At 45.8% G+C, this 20,885-nt stretch overlaps 1 protein-coding gene across 3 annotated transcripts in view; it reads left to right on the top strand.

Annotated features, from left to right (window-relative positions):
• Nucleotides 1–1,188: 1,188 nt before the first annotated feature.
• MECR (mitochondrial trans-2-enoyl-CoA reductase) overlaps nt 1,189–20,885 on the top strand; it is a 116,289-nt gene continuing 96,592 nt past the window's right edge. Inside the window, exon 1 of one of the 3 annotated variants that reach the window (XM_063954515.1) lies at nt 1,189–1,360. In XM_063954515.1, coding sequence (XP_063810585.1) covers nt 1,260–1,360 — 101 coding nt within the window. In that variant the 5' untranslated portion in view covers nt 1,189–1,259. Of the gene's footprint in view, nt 1,361–1,582; nt 1,656–20,885 lie in introns of those variants that run through there. The other 2 variants (XM_063954524.1, XM_063954523.1) reach the window with 2 other exon arrangements.

Genomic DNA, 20,885 nt, shown 5'->3' on the forward strand with positions numbered 1-20,885 from the left:
TGTTTCTGTAGTGCAGTGCAGGGGAGAGACTTGGGAGCCGTCCTGACCAGCGGAGCTGTGAGAGGAAATGGCGCCGTGTGCTGAGGAGATAGGCCCCGCCCCTTTTCCGGCGGGCTCGTCTCCCGCTATTTAGAAAAATTAGGCAGGGGTTAAATATCTCCATATAGCCTCTAGGGCTATATGTGAGGTATTTTTAGCCTTTATAGGTACTCATTTGCCTCCCAGGGCGCCCCCCTCCCAGCGCCCTGCACCCTCAGTGACTGCCGTGTGAAGTGTGCTGAGAGGAAAATGGCGCACAGCTGCAGTGCTGTGCGCTACCTTTAGAAGACTGCAGGAGTCTTCAGCCGCCGATTCTGGACCTCTTCTGATTTCAGCATCTGCAAGGGGGCCGGCGGCGTGGCTCCGGTGACCATCCAGGCTGTACCTGTGATCGTCCCTCTGGAGCTTGATGTCCAGTAGCCAAGAAACCAATCCATCCTGCACGCAGGTGAGTTGACTCCTTCTCCCCTCAGTCCCTCGCTGCAGTGATCCTGTTGCCAGCAGGAATCACTGTAAAATAAAAAACCTAGCTAAACTTTCTCTAAGCAGCTCTTTAGGAGAGCCACCTAGATTGCACCCTTCTCGGCCGGGCACAAAAATCTAACTGGAGTCTGGAGGAGGGTCATAGGGGGAGGAGCCAGTGCACACCACCTGATCGGAAAAAGCTTTACTTTTTGTGCCCTGTCTCCTGCGGAGCCGCTATTCCCCATGGTCCTTTCAGGAACCCCAGCATCCACTAGGACGATAGAGAAAGGGGTATTACCCTCCCCACCTACCTGTAGCCTAAACCACACCCTCCCACCAACAGCCTAAACTTAAATTCAGGCACAGCAATTGGTTGCTTTTGCGCATATAGGAATTTTTGCTTATGCACAAATTATACGATTATAATTTCCATCAAATTCTTTTGCCACAATGGTTAATCACCATAGCATTGAAAGTTTTGAGCCATACAGAGTAACTGAGAAATCCGTAGCTAACAAGCTGTTGTAAAACTACACACTAACCAGGACTGACACGAGACGCAACCCAGATGAATAAGCGGTACGTGTAATGGTAATGACAGGATGCAGAAAATATTACAACGCTGGCGTGCTGCTGCTGATGCTGATGTTGCTTAGTCAGCGCCGCGGTGGGCGTGGCCGCTCAGGTGACTGACGGGTAAAGCAGTGGGCAGGGCGGCGGCGTCACAACTCAGTACACCAGCGAAAGGAGAGGACATGTGGCTGCCGGGACTGAATCTACTTCGACGGCAGCTCAGCACGGCGGCGGCTCGGGGTTTGGTGTACGAGAGGCACGGAGAGCCAGCGCAGGTGCTGCGGTGAGACATCCATATGAAGAAAGGCCTATAAGAGCGCAGCATCATGGGAGGAAGGGCAAGGAGAGGAAGGAGGAGGGAATGGGACGCTGAGCGTCATGTGCGGAGGGGGTGTGGCTGAGTATGCATGTAGTGGCAGCAGCGCGCTATAGCTCCTCCCTCTTAACTGTCTTTTATACGTATGTGTAGTATCAGGGGGATTCTTTTGCCTGCCCTGCATGGAGTGTGTGTGGATGTGCTGTATAACAGGCTCCGAATCCGGAGACGATCGCTCGCATTCAGTGACACTGACGCTAGTGTGTGTAGTTTTGTAGATAGGCCGCCGCAGGGTTTTAGGAGCAGGAGTGTCTGGGTTTATGAAGCGCTGCCAGGGAACGCTGCCAGGTCTCCGAGGTTTTATGGATTTACAAGATTATGTAAAGTTTTATCTGCCGGTCTCCTGTCAGCGTATACAGTATCATTCCCTTCTAATGATACTACTTATTCCTCTCCATGCTTTCCCTTTTACCATATAACAGACCCTCCAATATGGCCCCTTCCATCAGCTTGCATCATGCTCTGCTCCTGACCTTTCCCCATCAATTTATGATTGCTGTCACTCGTGCCAATTGGTGAGAAAGTAGTTTAAGCACAGGCGATAGCCATCTTAAATATAGAGGGAAGTCCAGGTGCAGAGTGTGCTTACCTGATACAAGGGGCCATAATGGAGGTCTGACATCTAGTAGCCCGTGTTCTGAACTTTCACCAGTGAGCAGGATAGCCTACAGGTGTCCCCACGGGGTGTGGTTCATCAAATCGACAGTATCTAGGTTGACAATGTTTAGGTCGACCACTATAGGTCGACAGTCACTAGGTCGACATGGATGGAAGGTCGACAGGGTTTCTAGGTCGACATGTGCTAGGTCTAAAGGTCGACATGAGTTGTTGTTTTTTTGTTTTTTTTGGTGTCGTTTTCTTCGTAGAGTGACCGGGATCCCAAATTAGTGCACCGCGTCCCCTCGCATGGCGAGCGAAGGCATGGTGCCTTCGACCCGCTACCGCTTCGCTCGGCACACTTTACCGTTCCAATCGTAGTCCACGTGGATCGTTAAGTATGAAAAAGTTAAAAAAAAGAAAAAAAAAATTGAAAAACTCATGTCGACCTTTAGACCTGTCGACCTAGCACATGTCGACCTAGAAACCCTGTTGACCTTCCATCCATGTCGACCTAGTGACTGTCGACCTAAACATTGTCGACCTAGATACTGTCGATCTTCAGACCGGATCCCGTCCCCACGTGGATCAAAACCTAAATACCATTCTGATTCTGCATTTCCACGCTATCCAAATCACAAGTCCAAAATGTGAGGAAATGAGCAGTGAGTGAGTGATCCGTGAAATGCCTTTATTGGTGGAAACTTTTTATATGCACTTCATGACGCCTGTGTTCTTGATCTTTTGTATAAAACATGAATTAACCACACTACGGTGGAGTAGAAATTTTTCAATTGAAAACACAGACACTGATTCTGAATTGGATACTGCAGCGTTCATGTGTGCGTCTCTTGCATTTATTGCTTTTGTGACTTGATGCAGGTAGCACTAAAAATCCTTCCCTGATGTCCGACATCAGTGTATGTGCAAGGACTGAGGGCCTAAAGGCCCATATAGATGGGCCGATGTGGGAGAGATGTGTGCTGAGCGAACCGCTCAGCACACATCTCTCCCCCCCACTCAGCACAGTGCAATGTGTACTGAGCGTGCGGGGGGAGATGGGGGGGTGCTCATTTCACCCAGTGGGTGAAGTGAGCGACCCGCTAGATTGGCCTGCATGCAGGCCAATCTGGCACCAGCGATAGCAATGTGCAGGGCTGCGCATCGCTATTGCTGTAGGGGGTACACATGGAGCGATAATGCTTAAATTCTAAGCAATCTAGTGAGATTGCTTAGAATATCGCTCCATGAGTACCCCCTTAATTCAGATCTGATCGCAGCAGCAAATTTGTTAGCAAATAAGCAAAGCCATGTGCACTGCAGGTGGGGCAGATGTAACGTGCAGAGACAGTTAGATTTGGGTGGGTTATTTTGTTTCTGTGCAGGGTAAATACTGGCTGCTTTATTTTTACTCTGCAATTTAAATTTCAGTTTGAACACACCACACCCAAATCTAACTCTCTCTGCACATGTTACATCTGCCCCCCCTGCCGTGCACATGGTTTTGCCCATTTAGTAACAAATTTGCTGCTGCGATCAGATCTGAATTAGGGCCTGAGCTGTCAACTTTGAACATCGTTAGATGCTCAGATAGCACTTGTGCGTTTTTAGATGCACCTTCGGTTGCAGCATTAAAACTTGCACTATGCAATGGTGGGTGCAGATTACCCATTTAAATATGGCCTCCTGGGTGATCAATTCTGCATATGTGTACTCAACCACTATTAATAACATGCCCATAAGATGGACTATATCTGTGCATCCCAGTGGTGCAAGTAGAAAAAAAATGTCTTACAGGTACTGCGTTGAATGCGTGTACGCCAAAAAATGGGTGTGGCCATATGGGGCGTGGCCAATGAAAATGTGGGTGTGATACACATATGGGGGAGGGGCAGATACACGTTGCCCCACAGTGCCAGATACACGTTGCCCCACAGTGCCAGATACACGAATGCCCCCACAGTGCCAGATGGTATCCGTTCACATGGTCGACCATGTTATGGTCGACAGTCATTAGGTCGACCACTATTGTCGACATGAGTTTTTTTACTTTTTTTTTCTTTTGGGGAACTTTTCCATACTTTACGATCCATATGGACTACGATTGGAACGGTAAAGTGTGCCGAGCGAAGCGGTAGCGGAGCGAAGGCACCATGCCCGAAGCATGGCGAGCGAAGCGGTGCACTAATTGGGGTTCCAGTCACTTTACGCAAAAAACGACACCAAAAAAAGTTAAAAAACTCATGTCGACCTTTTCATGTGTCAACCTTTCATCTGTCGACCATTTTCATGTGTCGACCATGTCAATGTCGACCAATAGTGGTCGACCTAATGACTGTCGACCATAACATGGTCGACCATTCATACCGGAACCGTGCCAGATACACGAATGCCCCCACAGTGCCAGATACACGAATGCCCCCACAGTGCCAGATACACGAATGCCCCCACAGTGCCAGGTATTCATGAAGCAGCCCCCCCCCCCTTCCCCTGCTCACCGCTGCTAATGTCCTGTCTCCCGTGTGTGAGGGGAGGAGAGCGTCGCCCTTGCTGCATGCTCAATGTGAGCAATGTCACTTTTGACATCGCTCATCACGGCATGTGTACGGAGCCGCGATGTGCACAATGTGACATGGCTTACATCCTCTCCAGCAGCTCCCTCCCCTCCAGCGGCTTCATGTCTGAGGCAGCTGACGGGAGCTGCTGACCGCTCAGCGCGTCTCCCATCCAGCGGCTCCCTACCCGCCAGCGGCTTTATTGTAGCTGAGCTGTTGACGGGAGCCGCTGGAGGGGAGACACTGACCGCTCAGCTTCTCCATCCACTACCCCACCAATGCACCCACTGCCCCACCAATTATATTTCCACTGTGCCACCAATGTAATTAAAAAATAATTATAATGGGTTCTAAATATATATATATATATAATATATATATATATATATATATATTTATTTCTCTAACGTCCTAGTGGATGCTGGGGACTCCGTCAGGACCATGGGGATTAGCGGCTCCACAGGAGACAGGGCACAAAAGTAAGCTTTTAGGATCACATGGTGTGTACTGGCTCCTCCCCCTATGACCCTCCTCCAAGCCTCAGTTAGGTTTTTGTGCCCGTCCGAGCAGGGTGCAATCTAGGTGGCTCTCTTAAAGAGTTGCTTAGAAAAAGTTTTTAGGTTCTTTATTTTCAGTGAGTCCTGCTGGCAACAGGCTCACTGCATCGAGGGACTTAGGGGAGAGAAGTGAACTCACCTGCGTGCAGGATGGATTGGCTTCTTAGGCTACTGGACACCATTAGCTCCAGAGGGAGTCGGAACACAGGTCTCGCCCTGGGGTTCGTCCCGGAGCCGCGCCGCCGACCCCCCTTGCAGATGCTGAAGATTGAAGAGGTCCGGAACCAGGCGGCGGAAGACTTTCAGTCTTCATCAGGTAGCGCACAGCACTGCAGCTGTGCGCCATTGTTGTCAGCACACTTCACACAGCAGTCACGGAGGGTGCAGGGCGCGGGGGGGGCGCCCTGGGCAGCAATGTATAATACCTGTATGGCGAAAAATACATCACATATAGCCCTTGAGGCTATATGGATGTATTTAACCCCTGCCAGATATCACAAACTCCGGAGAAGAAGCCCGCCGAAAAGGGGGCGGGGCCTATTCTCCTCAGCACACAGCGCCATTTTCCCTCACAGAAATGCTGGTGGGAAGGCTCCCATGCTCTCCCCTGCACTGCACTACAGAAACAGGGTTAAAACAGAGAGGGGGGGCACTGATTTGGCGATATGAATATATATTAAATGCTATAAGGGAGGAACACTTATATAAAGGTTGTCCCTGTATAATTATAGCGTTTTGGTGTGTGCTGGCAAACTCTCCCTCTGTCTCCCCAAAGGGCTAGTGGGTCCTGTCCTCTATCAGAGCATTCCCTATGTGTGTGCTGTATGTCGGTACGTGTGTGTCGACATGTATGAGGAAAATGTTGGTGAGGAGGCGGAGCAAATTGCCTGTAATGGTGGTGTCACTCTCTAGGGAGTCGACACCGGAATGGATGGCTTATTTATGGAATTACGTGATAATGTCAACACGCTGCAAGCCGGTTGACGACATGAGACGGCCGGCGAACAAATTAGTACCTGTCCAGGCGTCTAAAACACCGTCAGGGGCTGTAAAACGCCCATTTACCTCAGTCGGTCGACACAGACCCAGACACGGACACTGATTTCAGTGTCGACGGTGAAGAAACAAACGTATTTTCCTTTAGGGCCACACGTTAAGGGCAATGAAGGAGGTGTTACATATTTCTGATACTACAAGTACCACAAAAAAGGGTATGATGTGGGATGTGAAAAAACTACCTGTAGTTTTTCCTGAATCAGATAAATTAAATGAAGTGTGTGATGATGCGTGGGTTTCCCCCGATAGAAAATTATTGGCGGTATACCCTTTCCCGCCAGAAGTTAGGGCGCGTTGGGAAACACCCCTTAGGGTGGATAAGGCGCTCACATGCTTATCAGAACAAGTGGCGGTACCATCTACAGATAGGGCCGTACTTAAGGAGCCAGCTGATAGGAGGCTGGAAAATATCCTAAAAAGTATACACACACATGCTGGTGTTATACTGCGACCAGCGATCGCCTCAGCCTGGATGTGCAGAGCTGAGGTGGCTGGGTCGGATTCCCTGACTAAAAATATTGATACCCTTGACAGGGACAGTATTTTATTGACTATAGAGCATTTAAAGGATGCATTTCTATATATGCGAGATGCGCAGAGGGATATTTGCACTCTGGCATCAAGAGTAAATGCGATGTCCATATCTGCAAGAAGATGTTTATGGACACGACAGTGGTCAGGTGATGCAGATTCCAAACGGCACAAAGATGTATTGCCGTATAAAGGGGAGGAGTTACTTGGGGTCGGTCCATGGGACCTGGTGGCCACGGCAACTGCTGGAAAATCCACCGTTTTTTACCCTAAGTCACATCTCTGCAGAAAAAGACACCGTCTTTTCAGCCTCAGTCCTTTCGTCCCTATAAGAGTCATAGCTGCCCAGGGATAGAGGAAAGGGAAGAAGACTGCAGCAGGCAGCCCATTCCCAGGAACAGAAGCCCTCCAACGCTTCTACCAAGTTCTCAGCATGACGCTGGGACAGTACAGGACCCCTGGATCCTACAAGTAGTATCCAAGGGGTACAGATTGGAATGTCGAGACGTTTCCTCCTCGCAGGTTCCTGTAGTCTGCTGTACCAATGTCTCCCTCCGACAGGGAGGCAGTATTGAAAACAATTCACAAGCTGTATTCCCAGCAGGTGATAATCACAGTACCCCTCCTACAACAAGGAAAGGGGTATTATTCCACACTATATGGTGGTACTGAAGCCAGAAGGCTAGGTGAGACCTATTCTAAATCTGAAATATTTGAACACTTACAAAAGTTCAAATCCAGATGGAGTCACTCAGAGCAGTGATAGCGAAGGGAAGAAGGGGACTATATGGTGTCCCGGGACATCAGGGATGCTTACCTCCATGTCCCAAAATTTGCCTTTTCTCACCGAGGGTACCTCAGGTTTGTGGTACAGAACTGTCACTATCAGTTTCAGACGATGCCGTTGGATTGTCCAAGGCACCCCGGGTCCTTACCAAGGTAATGACCGAAATGAGGATTCGTCTTCAAAGAAAATGGACGACCTCCTGATAAGAACAAGGTCCAGAGAACAGTTGGAGGTCGGAGTAGCACTATCTCAAGTAGTTCTACGACAACACGGGTGGATTCTAAATATTCCAAAACCGCAGTTGTTCCGACGACACGTCTGCTGGTCCTAGGGATGATTCTGGACACAGTCCAGAAAAAGGTGTTTCTCCCAGAGGAGAAAGCCAGGGAGTTATCCGAGCTAATCGGGATCCTCCTAAAACCAGGAAAAGTGTCAGTGCATCATTGCACAAGAGTCCTGGTAAAAATGGTGGCTTATTACGAAGCGATTCCATTCGGCAGATTTCACGCAAGAACTCTTTAGTGGGATCTGCTGGACAAATGGTCCGGATCGCATCTTCAGATGCATCAGCGGATAACCCTATATCCAAGGACAAGGGTGTCTCTCCTGTGGTGATTACAGAGTGCTCATTTCTAGAGGGCCGCAGATTCGGCATTCAGGATTGGATGCTGGTGACCACGGAGGCCAGCCTGAGAGGCTGGAGAGCAGTCACACAGGGAAAAAATTTCCAGGGAGTGTGATCAAGTCTGGAGAATTCTCTCCACATAAATATACTGGAGCTAAGAGCAAATTTATAATGCTCTAAACTTAGCAAGACCTCTGCTTCAAGGTCAGCCGGTATTGATCCAGTGGGATAACATCACGGCAGTCGCCCACGTAAACAGAAAGGGCGGCACAAGAAGCAGGGGGCAGTGGCAAAACTGCAAGGATTTTTCGCTAGGCGGAAAATCATGTGATAGCACTGTCAGCAGTGTTCATTCCGGGAGTGGACGACTGGGAAGCAGACTTCCTCAGCAGGCACGACCTCCACCCGGGAGAGTGGGAACTTCATCGGGAAGTTTTCCGCATGATTGTGAACCGTTGGGAAAGACCAAAGGTGGACATGATGGCGTCCCGCCCGAACAAAAAACGGGACAGGTATTGCGCCAGGTCACGAGACCTTCAGGCGATAGCTGTGGATGTCCTGGTAACACCGTGGGTGTTACAGTCGGTGTATGTGTTCCCTCCTCTGCTTCTCATAACCAAGGTATTGAGAATTATAAGACGTAGAGGAGTAAGAACTATACTCGTGGCTCCGGATTGGCCAAGAGGGACTTGGTACCCGGAACTTCAAGAGATGCTCACAGAGGACTAATGGCCTCGGGAGCGAAGAAGGGACTTGCTTCAGCAAGTACCATGTCTGTTCCAAGACTTACCGCGGCTGCGTTTGACGGCATGGCGGTTGAACGCCGGATCCTAAGGGAAAAGGCATTCCGGAAGAGGTCATACCTACCCTGGTCAAAGCCAGGAAGGAGGTGACCGCACAACGTTATCACCACATGTGGTGAAAATATGTTGCGTGAGTGAGGCCAGGAAGGCCCCACGAAGAAATTTCAACTAGGTCGATTTCTGCACTTCCTGCAAACAGGAGTGTCTATGAGCCTCAAATTGGGGTCCATTAAGGTTCAAGTTTCGGCCCTGTAGATTTTCTTCCAGAAAAAATTGGCTTCAGTTCCTGAAGTCCAGACATTTGTCAAGGGAGTATTGCATATACAGCCCTTTTTGTGCCTCCAGTGGCACCGTGGGATCTCAACGTAGTGTTGGGATTCCTCAAGTCATATTGGTTTGAACCGCTCAAATCTGTGGATTTGAAATATCTCACATGGAAAGTTACCATGCTGTTGGCCCTGGCCTCGGCCAGGCGAGTGTCAGAATTGGCGGCTTTGTCTTACAGAAGCCCATATTTGATTTTCCATTCGGACAGGGCAGAACTGCGGACTCGTCCCCAGTTTCTTCCTAAGGTGGTGTCAGCGTTTCACCTGAAACAACCTATTGTGGTGCCTGCGGCTACTAGGGACTTGGAGGACTCCAAGTTGCTAGACGTTGTCAGGGCCCTGAAAAAAAAAAAAAAAAATATATATATATATATATATATATATATATATATATATATATATATATATATATATATATATATATATATATATATATATATAATTCCAGGACGGCTGGAGTCAGAAAGTCTGACTTGCTGTTTATATTGTATGCACCCAAAAAGCTGGGTGCTCCTGCTTCTAAGCAGACTATTGCTCGTTGGATTTGTAGTACAATTCAGCTTGCACATTCTGTGGCAGGCCTGCCACAGCCAAAATCTGTAAATGCCCATTCCACAAGGAAGGTGGGCTCATCTTGGGCGGCTGCCCGAGGGGTCTCGGCTTTACAACTTTGCCGAGCAGCTACGTGGTCAGGGGGGAACACGTTTGTAAAATTCTACAAATTTGATACCCTGGCTGAGGAGGACCTGGAGTTCTCTCATTCGGTGCTGCAGAGTCATCCGCACTCTCCCGCCCGTTTGGGAGCTTTGGTATAATCCCCATGGTCCTGACGGAGTCCCCAGCATCCACTAGGACGTTAGAGAAAATAAGAATTTACTTACCGATAATTCTATTTCTCGTAGTCCGTAGTGGATGCTGGGCGCCCATCCCAAGTGCGGATTGTCTGCAATACTTGTACATAGTTATTGTTACAAAAATCGGGTTATTATTGTTGTGAGCCATCTTTTTAGAGGCTACTTCGTTGTTATCATACTGTTAACTGGGTTCAAATCACAAGTTGTACGGTGTGATTGGTGTGGCTGGTATGAGTCTTACCCGGGATTCAAGATCCTTCCTTATTGTGTACGCTCGTCCGGGCACAGTACCTAACTGAGGCTTGGAGGAGGGTCATAGGGGGAGGAGCCAGTACACACCATGTGATCCTAAAAGCTTACTTTTGTGCCCTGTCTCCTGTGGAGCCGCTAATCCCCATGGTCCTGACGGAGTCCCCAGCATCCACTACGGACTACGAGAAATAGAATTATCGGTAAGTAAATTCTTATTATATATATATATATATATATATATATATATATATATATATATATATATATATATATATATATATATATTATTATAGCAGGACCGGCACTCCCTGTAATAAATATGCTGCGCCGGTTGCCCACACATAAGAGGATGTATGTAGATAGACAGGTGTGGCACTCTTGGTGTCTGAGAAACTTAAATGGAGACATGCATGTTGCATGGCATTCAACATGCATGTCTCCATTTAAGTTTCTCAGACGCCAGGAGTGCCACACCTGCCTAACTATATATATATATATATATATATATATATATATATATATATATATATATATATATATATATATATATATATATATATATATATATGAGTCCAAATAGGCAGCACTCCCAATGTTAAACTCACAAGATGATGGTGCCTTCCGTAGGAGTCCCCAGCACGGGGTATTCCAATTTGTAGTGGAAAGTCGGCGGCACTCAAAGAAATATGGCAAACACACATAAGTGCTGTTCAACGTTTCGAGGAATTTATTACCTCGTCATCAGGATACAAAAAAACAGAAATAAACTTACATTTATAGACCTGCACCTCACCACGTGTAGTCGGCCGGCTCCGGAAGCTGGAAGACGACGCCCACCGATGACGACATCATTCTAACCCCCGTTGCCATAGCAGCCGCAATAAACAAAAAACTGTGACACATAAAAATGACATCATACGGTTACATTCCCATAACAGAGATAGGTGTGCTCAAACAGTTCCATTTCATAAATAACCTTAAATCTTAGCATAAATTATAACCAAGACTAACAAGGTAAAGCTGATAAAAAGGATAAAAATTCCTTAATTCAAGAACCTGAATATGTATCAACTGGAATTAATCCGTTACATATAACATCCTAATGTTTATACATTCTAAAAAATATCAAAAGAATATTAAATCGACTAATTAAAGAAAACAGTGCAATCCCAAGCTTTCATTAAGCCCCTTAGGAGATAAAGTATTCAATCTATGTATCCACATAGATTCACAGCGTAGCAGGGCTAGTGATCTATCCCCGCCACGGTTTCTAGAGGGAACGTGATCAATAATCATGTATCTAAGAGTCGACAAGTTGTGTCCTGCTTTCACAAAATGTCTAGATACAGGTTGATCACTGTATCCCTTCTCAAGGGCATTCCTAATAGATAGTCTATGGGTGGCCATACGTTCTCGCAGGGTTCTATCAGTTTTCCCTACGTAACTGAGACCACATGGACATGTAATCATATACACTATAAACTTAGTAGTACATGTTAATCGGTGCTTAATGAGGTATTTTTTGCCACTATATGGGTGTCTAAAACTGTCACCAGCTACCATATATCGACAGGTGGTGCAGTTTAAACATTTAAAGCACCCATTTTTTCGTGACAAAAAATGTGTTTCCGGGGTTACCTCTCTAGTTAAACAATACATTTCTTGGATGTTCTTATTGAATTAAAGGATGGGGTAATTTCAACTAATCTTTTCAGCAAACAGACAGACCGCAACACCCTGCTTCATGCAGCAAGCTTTCACCCTAAACCCCTTAAATACGGATTACCGTATTCCCAGTTTTTACGTGCTAGACGCATTTGTAGTGATGATGAGATGGCTAATAACAACATTGACCTGATGATTCAAAAATTCATCACTAGGGGGTATGACGAGCAATCATTATCAGTGTCTAAAGACAAGGTAATGGCTATTCCGAGAGAACAATTGTTAAACCCTAGGAATAAAAAGGCCAATACTACGTATCTACCCTGGGTTAATCATTATAATGATAAAAGTAATGACATCAGATTAATAACAAAAAAACTATGGCCCATAGTGGGTACAGATAAAAATCTTAATCTTGCAGATAAAAGAATAATGCCTTGCTATACCAGGGGTAAGAATATTCATGATTGGGTTGTCAGAACTGATATAACTAGAGAGGTAACCCCGGAAACACATTTTTTGTCACGAAAAAATGGGTGCTTTAAATGTTTAAACTGCACCACCTGTCGATATATGGTAGCTGGTGACAGTTTTAGACACCCATATAGTGGCAAAAAATACCTCATTAAGCACCGATTAACATGTACTACTAAGTTTATAGTGTATATGATTACATGTCCATGTGGTCTCAGTTACGTAGGGAAAACTGATAGAACCCTGCGAGAACGTATGGCCACCCATAGACTATCTATTAGGAATGCCCTTGAGAAGGGATACAGTGATCAACCTGTATCTAGACATTTTGTGAAAGCAGGACACAACTTGTCGACTCTTAGATACATGATTATTGATCACGTTCCCTCTAGAAACCGTGGCGGGGATAGATCACTAGCCCTGCTACGCTGTGAATCTATGTGGATACATAGATTGAATACTTTATCTCCTAAGGGGCTTAATGAAAGCTTGGGATTGCACTGTTTTCTTTAATTAGTCGATTTAATATTCTTTTGATATTTTTTAGAATGTATAAACATTAGGATGTTATATGTAACGGATTAATTCCAGTTGATACATATTCAGGTTCTTGAATTAAGGAATTTTTATCCTTTTTATCAGCTTTACCTTGTTAGTCTTGGTTATAATTTATGCTAAGATTTAAGGTTATTTATGAAATGGAACTGTTTGAGCACACCTATCTCTGTTATGGGAATGTAACCGTATGATGTCATTTTTATGTGTCACAGTTTTTTGTTTATTGCGGCTGCTATGGCAACGGGGGTTAGAATGATGTCGTCATCGGTGGGCGTCGTCTTCCAGCTTCCGGAGCCGGCCGACTACACGTGGTGAGGTGCAGGTCTATAAATGTAAGTTTATTTCTGTTTTTTTGTATCCTGATGACGAGGTAATAAATTCCTCGAAACGTTGAACAGCACTTATGTGTGTTTGCCATATTTCTTTGAGTGCCGCCGACTTTCCACTATATATATATATATATATATATATATATATATATATATATATATATATATATATAATATATTTAGCAAATGGAGTGCAATCTATGGAAGGAAATGTTATCAGTGGAGTACCCCGGGGATCTGTACTTGGACCAGTTCTCTTTAATATCTTTGTTGGTGACATTACAAATGGTATTGAAGGGAAAGTATGCCTTTTTGCAGATGATACAAAGATATGCAACAGGGTAGACACACCGGGAGGGGTAAAACAAATGATTGATGACCTAGGTAGGCTTGAAAAATGGTCAAGAACGTGGCAACTACAGTTTAATGCTAAAAAATGCAAAATCATGCACTTGGGTCTCAACCCAAAGGCTAAATATATTATCAAGGGTACTATAATGGAAACTACTGAGGAGGAAAGGGATTTAGGAGTCACTATTTCAAGTGACTTGAAGGCAGGAAAGCAATGCAACAAACAATGAGAAAGGCAAGTCAGATGCTTGGTTGCATAGGGAGAGGAATCAGTAGCAGGAAAAAAGAAGTGATAATGCCACTGTATAGGTCAGAGGTTCTCAAACTCGGTCCCCGGGGGCCCACACAGTGCATGTTTTGCAGGTCTCCTCACAGAATCGCAAGTGAAATAATTAGCTCCACCTGTGGACCTTTCAAAATGTGTCAGTGAGTAATTAATACACCTGTGCACCTGCTGGGTTACCTGCAAAACATGCACTGTGTGGGCTCCCGAGGACCGAGTTTGAGAACCTCTGGTATAGGTCATTGGTACGGCCCCATCTGGAATACTGTGTCCAGTTCTGGAGACCACATCTCTAGAAGGATATAAATACATTAGAGAGTGTACAAAGAAGGGCAACTAAAATGGTGCATGGCCTACATCACAAAACTTACCCGGAAAGGCTAAAAGATCTTAACATGTATAGTTTAGAGGAGAGACGGGAAAGGGGGTACATGATAGAAACTTTCAAATATATCAAGGGTCTTAACAAAGTTCGGGAGGGAAACATTAGAACTCGAGAACATACACTGAGACTGGAGGGGGGGGGGTTCAGGGGAAATTTAAGGAAAAATGACTTCACAGAAAGGGTAGTGGATAAGTGGAATAGCCTCCCATCAGAGGTGGTAGAGGCTAAGACTGTAGAGCAATTTAAACATGCTTGGGAACGGCATATGGATATCCTTACAAAGAATTAAGGTTCAAACAGGGTTGAGATTGCCTAAAGGATCTGTGTGTGTGTGTGTGTGTGTGTGTGTGTGTGTGTGTGTATATATATATATATATATATATATATATATATATATGTGTGTGTATGTATATATGTGTGTGTGTATATATATATATATATATATATATATATATATATATATAACGAAATTATAGCCGGCACTCACAGTACAAGATACAACAGGCCCAGGTGCCTGCCCTGATGTGAACACACCACAGTATAGCGAAGGTAACAGGCGGCACTCCAAGGACTTCGAGACGTAGAAGACTTAATATCAACGTTTCGATTTTATTCAAATCGTCATCAGGATATACAATGCCATAAGACAAGCAAACATATATAGCTCACCATCACCAAGGACGCCAAACCCACTTCCTCCCGCCCTTCCGCACACGAGGCGCCGGCGGCTGACAATGACATCACATGCTACAACGTACGTATGATGCGTGTCACCATCATACAGCGTCCCGTTGCTTGGTAATGGGAGAAACCCGAGAACATACAATAAGGACTTTTGTGTAGACAAACAAAGAAACCGGGCAATGTGCCTACTCAATCAATTCTAACATTATCCATAAAAAAACAACAATAATATGCGGGTACGGAAATGCCGGGATCGTCATGCAATACAAATAACATAATGAACAGTTGATCATACCAAAATGCATATATCACCCTGGATTTTATTACAAGAAACTATTCAACCCCAGATTTTCATTAAGACCATAGGGAGAAACTGTGTTGAGGCGATGTATCCATCTAGCCTCTTTCTGAAGAAGGGTTCTATCCCTATCACCTCCACGTATCTTCTTCTCAACATGTTCAATAATTTTATACCGAAGGGTAGCTAGTCCATGATTGTATTCTCTAAAATGACGGGCTACCGGTTGTTCTTGGGACACCACTGTACCCTCCACAGCTTTTCTAATGGAGGATCTATGCATATTCATGCGCTCTTTGAATTGTCTTGTGGTCTTTCCTATATAGAAAAGACCACAAGGACAACGTATAAAGTAAACCACATGGGTGGTAGTACAGGTAAGTACCTGCCGGATGGCGATACGTTTACCTGTATGGGGATGAGCAAATGAGTCCCCTGTCTCTAAAAAACTACATGTAGTGCATCCAGTGCACTTATAACACCCAGGTTTACGTTTTAAAAAAGTGCCCGACCTGACCGGAACTTTCCTACCGGTAATGTCATTCTTAACCAGCCAGTCCTTTAGATTTCGATTACGGGAGAAGCTAGGTAATACTGACATATTCTGAAAAACTTTCAGATCCGGGTCAGTAGATACCAATGGCCATAACTTTTTGGTGTGCTTTACCAGATGGTCACTGCGTGAATTAAATCTTTGTACAAATGGAAATTTTTTCGTTAACGCTACTGACTTACGATTAGCTGAATGCAAAAGTTCAGAACGTTGAATGGCAAGAGCCTTTTCCTTTGCTCTCAACAAATCAGAATGTTTGTAGCCCCTGGCCAAAAACTGGGTAATCATGATGTCAATATCTCTTTTAGTGGATTCAATATTGTCAGAAATCCTATGTACCCTCAAAAATTGAGAGAACGGGAGACCTTTTTTGGTTGATAGTGGATGTTGGCTGGAGAAATGTAATACATTATTCCTATCAGTAGTTTTTCTGAACAAGGCAGTATGTAACTGACCCTGATCAAGTGTCAATTTAACATCTAGGTAATTCACCTCTAGGTTACTGATACAATATGTAAATTTAATGAATTCATTACAACTATTAGCATGTAACATTAATTGATGGAATTCTACTTCCTCACCCAACCAAATAACCAACAGATCATTAATATACTTGACAAACAGCAAAATCTTAGAAGCAATATTAGAATCTTGAAAAAAGATGGTCCGTTCAATGTCAAACATGTACCCGTTGGCAAACGCAGGGGCCACGCAGGACCCCATAGCACAACCCTGGCACTGAAGGTACCACTGCCCATCGAAAAGAAAGTAGTTACGTTTCAGCGTTAATTCTAACAACTGAATAAAAAATTTTACATCAGGACCCGTATACACATCACTAGATGCCAATAGCCTCCTGATCGCTAGCAACCCCCCATCCTGTGGAATGCTGGTATAAAGATTGACTACATCTAATGTACACAGAAAACATGGAGGTAAAGGTGATGGTAATGAGTCCAATTTTTGTAATAATGTCGTAGTGTCTTTCAAGTAAGTGTCCTGTACCTGTATCACAGGCTGTAGAAAAGTGTCCAAGTACTTAGATACTTTATAATAAATAGAATCTCGTGCTGCAATAATAGGCCGGCCCGGAGGCCGAACCGGATCCTTGTGAATTTTAGGGAGGGTGTAGAGCACAGGGGCCACAGGATTATCCTGTGTCAATGCTTTTTTAACCGCTGTGGTAATGATGTTCTCATTTACCGCCTGTGACAATACACCCTCCAATTCACGATTAAATACCCCAGTCGGGTCACATGACAATTTACGGTATACATTTACATCTCCCAATTGTCGGTAGACCTCAGAGCAATACTTATCTAAATCTTGTATTACTATTCCGCGCCCCTTATCTGCGGGACGGATAACAATGCTACGATCTTTACTTAGCTGGTCCAAAGTTTCCCATTCCTCCTTGGACATATTTGATACAACAGAGGTATGCATATTGATAGAATGTTGCTCCAACCGACGTTGAAAACATTTAAGGGATGCGTTAGTCGTATAAGGATCAAAGGTAGATCTGGATTTAATTGAAGCAGGCAGACTCTCATCACTAGGTGTAGTGATGTGTGATTGAAAGTATTCTTTGAGACGAAGATTTCTGTTGAAACGATAAGAATCCAGTTGCCACTGGAAATTATCAAAGTCACATGAAGGGACAAATGAAAGTCCTTTGTTCAAAATGTCCAACTCTTTACTTGTCAGCGGTCTATTGGATAAATTAAAAACTAGGTCTTCTTGGACTTGTTTTGCTTCCCTTTTGCGGATCCGGAAGCACTGTTGCCCCCTCCTCGTTTTACGTTTTTGACACCACGCTGAGCTCGTGTACTCATCCCTAAAGGGGGTTTACCTGTGGTAGCATCCTCAGATTCACTATGCGTTGAGGTGCCCCCACTAGATGTTTCCGTATCACCCGGAAATTTGTGGAATTTCTCTAACGTCCTAAGTGGATGCTGGGGACTCCGTAAGGACCATGGGGATTAGCGGCTCCGCAGGAGACTGGGCACAACTAAAGAAAGCTTTAGGACTACCTGGTGTGCACTGGCTCCTCCCACTAAGACCCTCCTCCAGACCTCTGTTAGATTCTTGTGCCCGGCTGAGCTGGATGCACACTAGGGGCTCTCCTGAGCTCCTAGAAAGAAAGTATATTTAGGTTTTTTATTTTACAGTGAGATCTGCTGGCAACAGACTCACTGCAGCGAGGGACTAAGGGGAGAAGAAGCGAACCTACCTAACAGGTGGTAGTTTGGGCTTCTTAGGCTACTGGACACCATTAGCTCCAGAGGGATCGACCGCAGGACCCGACCTTGGTGTTCGTTCCCGGAGCCGCGCCGCCGTCCCCCTTACAGAGCCAGAAGCATGAAGAGTCCGGAAAATCGGCGGCAGAAGACTTTGGTCTTCACCAAGGTAGCGCACAGCACTGCAGCTGTGCGCCATTGCTCCTCATGTACACCTCACACTCCGGTCACTGATGGGTGCAGGGCGCTGGGGGGGGTGCCCTGAGGGCAATATATGACACCTTGGCTGGCAAATCTACATCATATATAGTCCTAGAGGCTATATAGATGTAAAATTACCCCTGCCAGTATTCCAGAAAAAGCGGGAGAAAGTCCGCCAAAAAAGGGGCGGGGCTTCTCCCTCAGCACACTGGCGCCATTTTCTCTTCACAGTGCAGCTGGAAGACAGCTCCCCAGGCTCTCCCCTGTAGTTTTCAGGCTCAAAGGGTTAAAAAGAGAGGGGGGGGGCACTAAATTTAGGCGCAATATATGTATACAAGCAGCTATTTGGGGAAAAATCACTCAGTTACAGTGTTTTGTTCTCCCATCAGATGAATGAATGAAGTGTGTAAAGAAGCGTGGTTTCCCCCGATAAGAAACTGGTAATTTCTAAAAAGTTACTGATGGCGTACCCTTTCCCGCCAGAGGATAGGTCACGTTGGGAGATATCCCTTAGGGTGGATAAGGCGCTCACACGTTTGTCAAAAGGTGGCACTGCCGTCTTAGGATACGGCCACCTTGAAGGAACCTGCTGATAAAAAGCAGGAGGCGATCCTGAAGTCTGTATTTACACACTCAGGTTATATACTGAAACCTGCAATTGCCTCCGCATAAATAGTGCTGCTGCAGCGTGGTCTGATACCTTGTCAAATAATATTAATACTAAGACAGGGATAATATTTTGCTAACATTGAGCATATTTAAGACGTTGTCTTATATATAAAGGATGCACAGAGGAATATTTGCCGGCTGGCATCCAGAATTAATGCAATGTCCATTCTGCCATGAGGGTATTAGAAACCCGGCAGTGGACAGGTGATGCTGCCTTTAAAAGGCACATGGAGATTCTGCCTTATAAGGGTGAGGAATTGTTTGGGGATGGTCTCTGGGATCTCGTATCCACAGCAACAGCTGGGAAGAAATTTTTTTACCTCAGGTTTCCTCACAAAAGCCTAAGAAAGCACAGTATTTTCAGGTACAGTCCTTTCGGCTTCAGAAAAGCAAGCGGGTCAAAGGCGCTTCCTTTCTGCACAGAGACAAGGGAAGAAGGAAAAAGCTGCACCAGTCAGCCAGTTCCCAGGATCAAATATCTTCCCTCGCTTCCTCTGAGTCCACCGCATGACGCTGGGGCTCCACAGGTGGAGACAGGTGCAGTGGGGGCGCGTCTCGGGAACTGCAGGGACCAGTGGGCTTGCCCACAGGTGGATCCCTAGGTTCTGCAAGTAGTATCACAGGGATACAGGCAGGAGTTCGAGACGACTCCCCCTCGCCGTTGCCTCACATCAGCCTTGCCTGCTGCCCTCGGAGAAAGGTAGTACTGGCGGCAATTCACAAGCTGTACTTCCAGCAGGTGAAATCAAGGTACCCCTCCTTCAACAAGGCCGGGGTTACTATTCAAAAATGTTGTGGTACCGAAACCAGACGGTTGGGTGAGACCCATTCTAAAATTGAAATCCTTGAACACTTATATACGAAGGTTCAAGTTCAAAATGGAATCGCTCAGGGCGATTATTGCAAGCCTGGAAAATTTCAGGGTATCACTGGACATCAAGGATACTTCCCTGCATGTCCCTATTTACCCTCTTCACCAGGTGTACCTCAAAATTGTGGTACAGGATTGTCATTACCAATTCCAGACGTTGCCGTTGGTCTGTCCCCGGCACCGAGGGTATTTACCAAGGTAATGGGCGAAGTACTTATCCCGTACTTGGACGATCTCCTTATAAAGGCGAGGTCCAGGGAGCAGTTGTTCGTCGGAGTAGCACTATCTCGGGAAGTGCTACAACAGCACGGCTAGATTCTGAATATTCCAAAGTCGCAGCTGGTTCCTACGACGCGTCTACTGTTTCTGGGTATGGTTCTGGACACAGAACAGGATAAAAAGTGTTTCTCCCGGAGGAGAAGTCCAAGGAGTTGGCGTCTCTAGACGGAGACCTCCTAATACAAATACAGGTATCGGTGCATCAATGCACGCGAGCCTTGGGAAAGATGGTAGCTTCTTACGAAGAATTTCCATTCGCCAAGTCCCATGCAAGGATCTTCCAGTGGGATCTGTTGGACAAGTGGTCCGGGTCGCATCCTCAGATGCATCGGCGGATAACCCTGTCTCCAAGGGCCAGGGTGTCGCCGTGGTGGTGACTGCAGAGTGCTCATCTTCTTGGGGGCCACAGATTCGGCATACAGGACTGGGTCCTGGTGACCACGGATGCCAGCCTTCAAGGCTGGGGGGCAGTCACACAGGGAAGAAACTTCCGAGGCCTATGGAAAAGTCAGGAGACTTCCCTACACATAAATGTTCTGGAACTATGGGCCATTTACAATGCCCTAAGTCAGGCTAGACCCTGCTTCAACACCGGCCGGTGCTGATCCAGTCAGACAACATCACGGCCGCCGCTCATGTAAACCGACAG

This window comes from Pseudophryne corroboree, chromosome 2 (genome assembly GCF_028390025.1).
Source record: "Pseudophryne corroboree isolate aPseCor3 chromosome 2, aPseCor3.hap2, whole genome shotgun sequence".
In the NCBI taxonomy this organism is placed as follows: Eukaryota; Metazoa; Chordata; class Amphibia; order Anura; family Myobatrachidae; genus Pseudophryne; species Pseudophryne corroboree.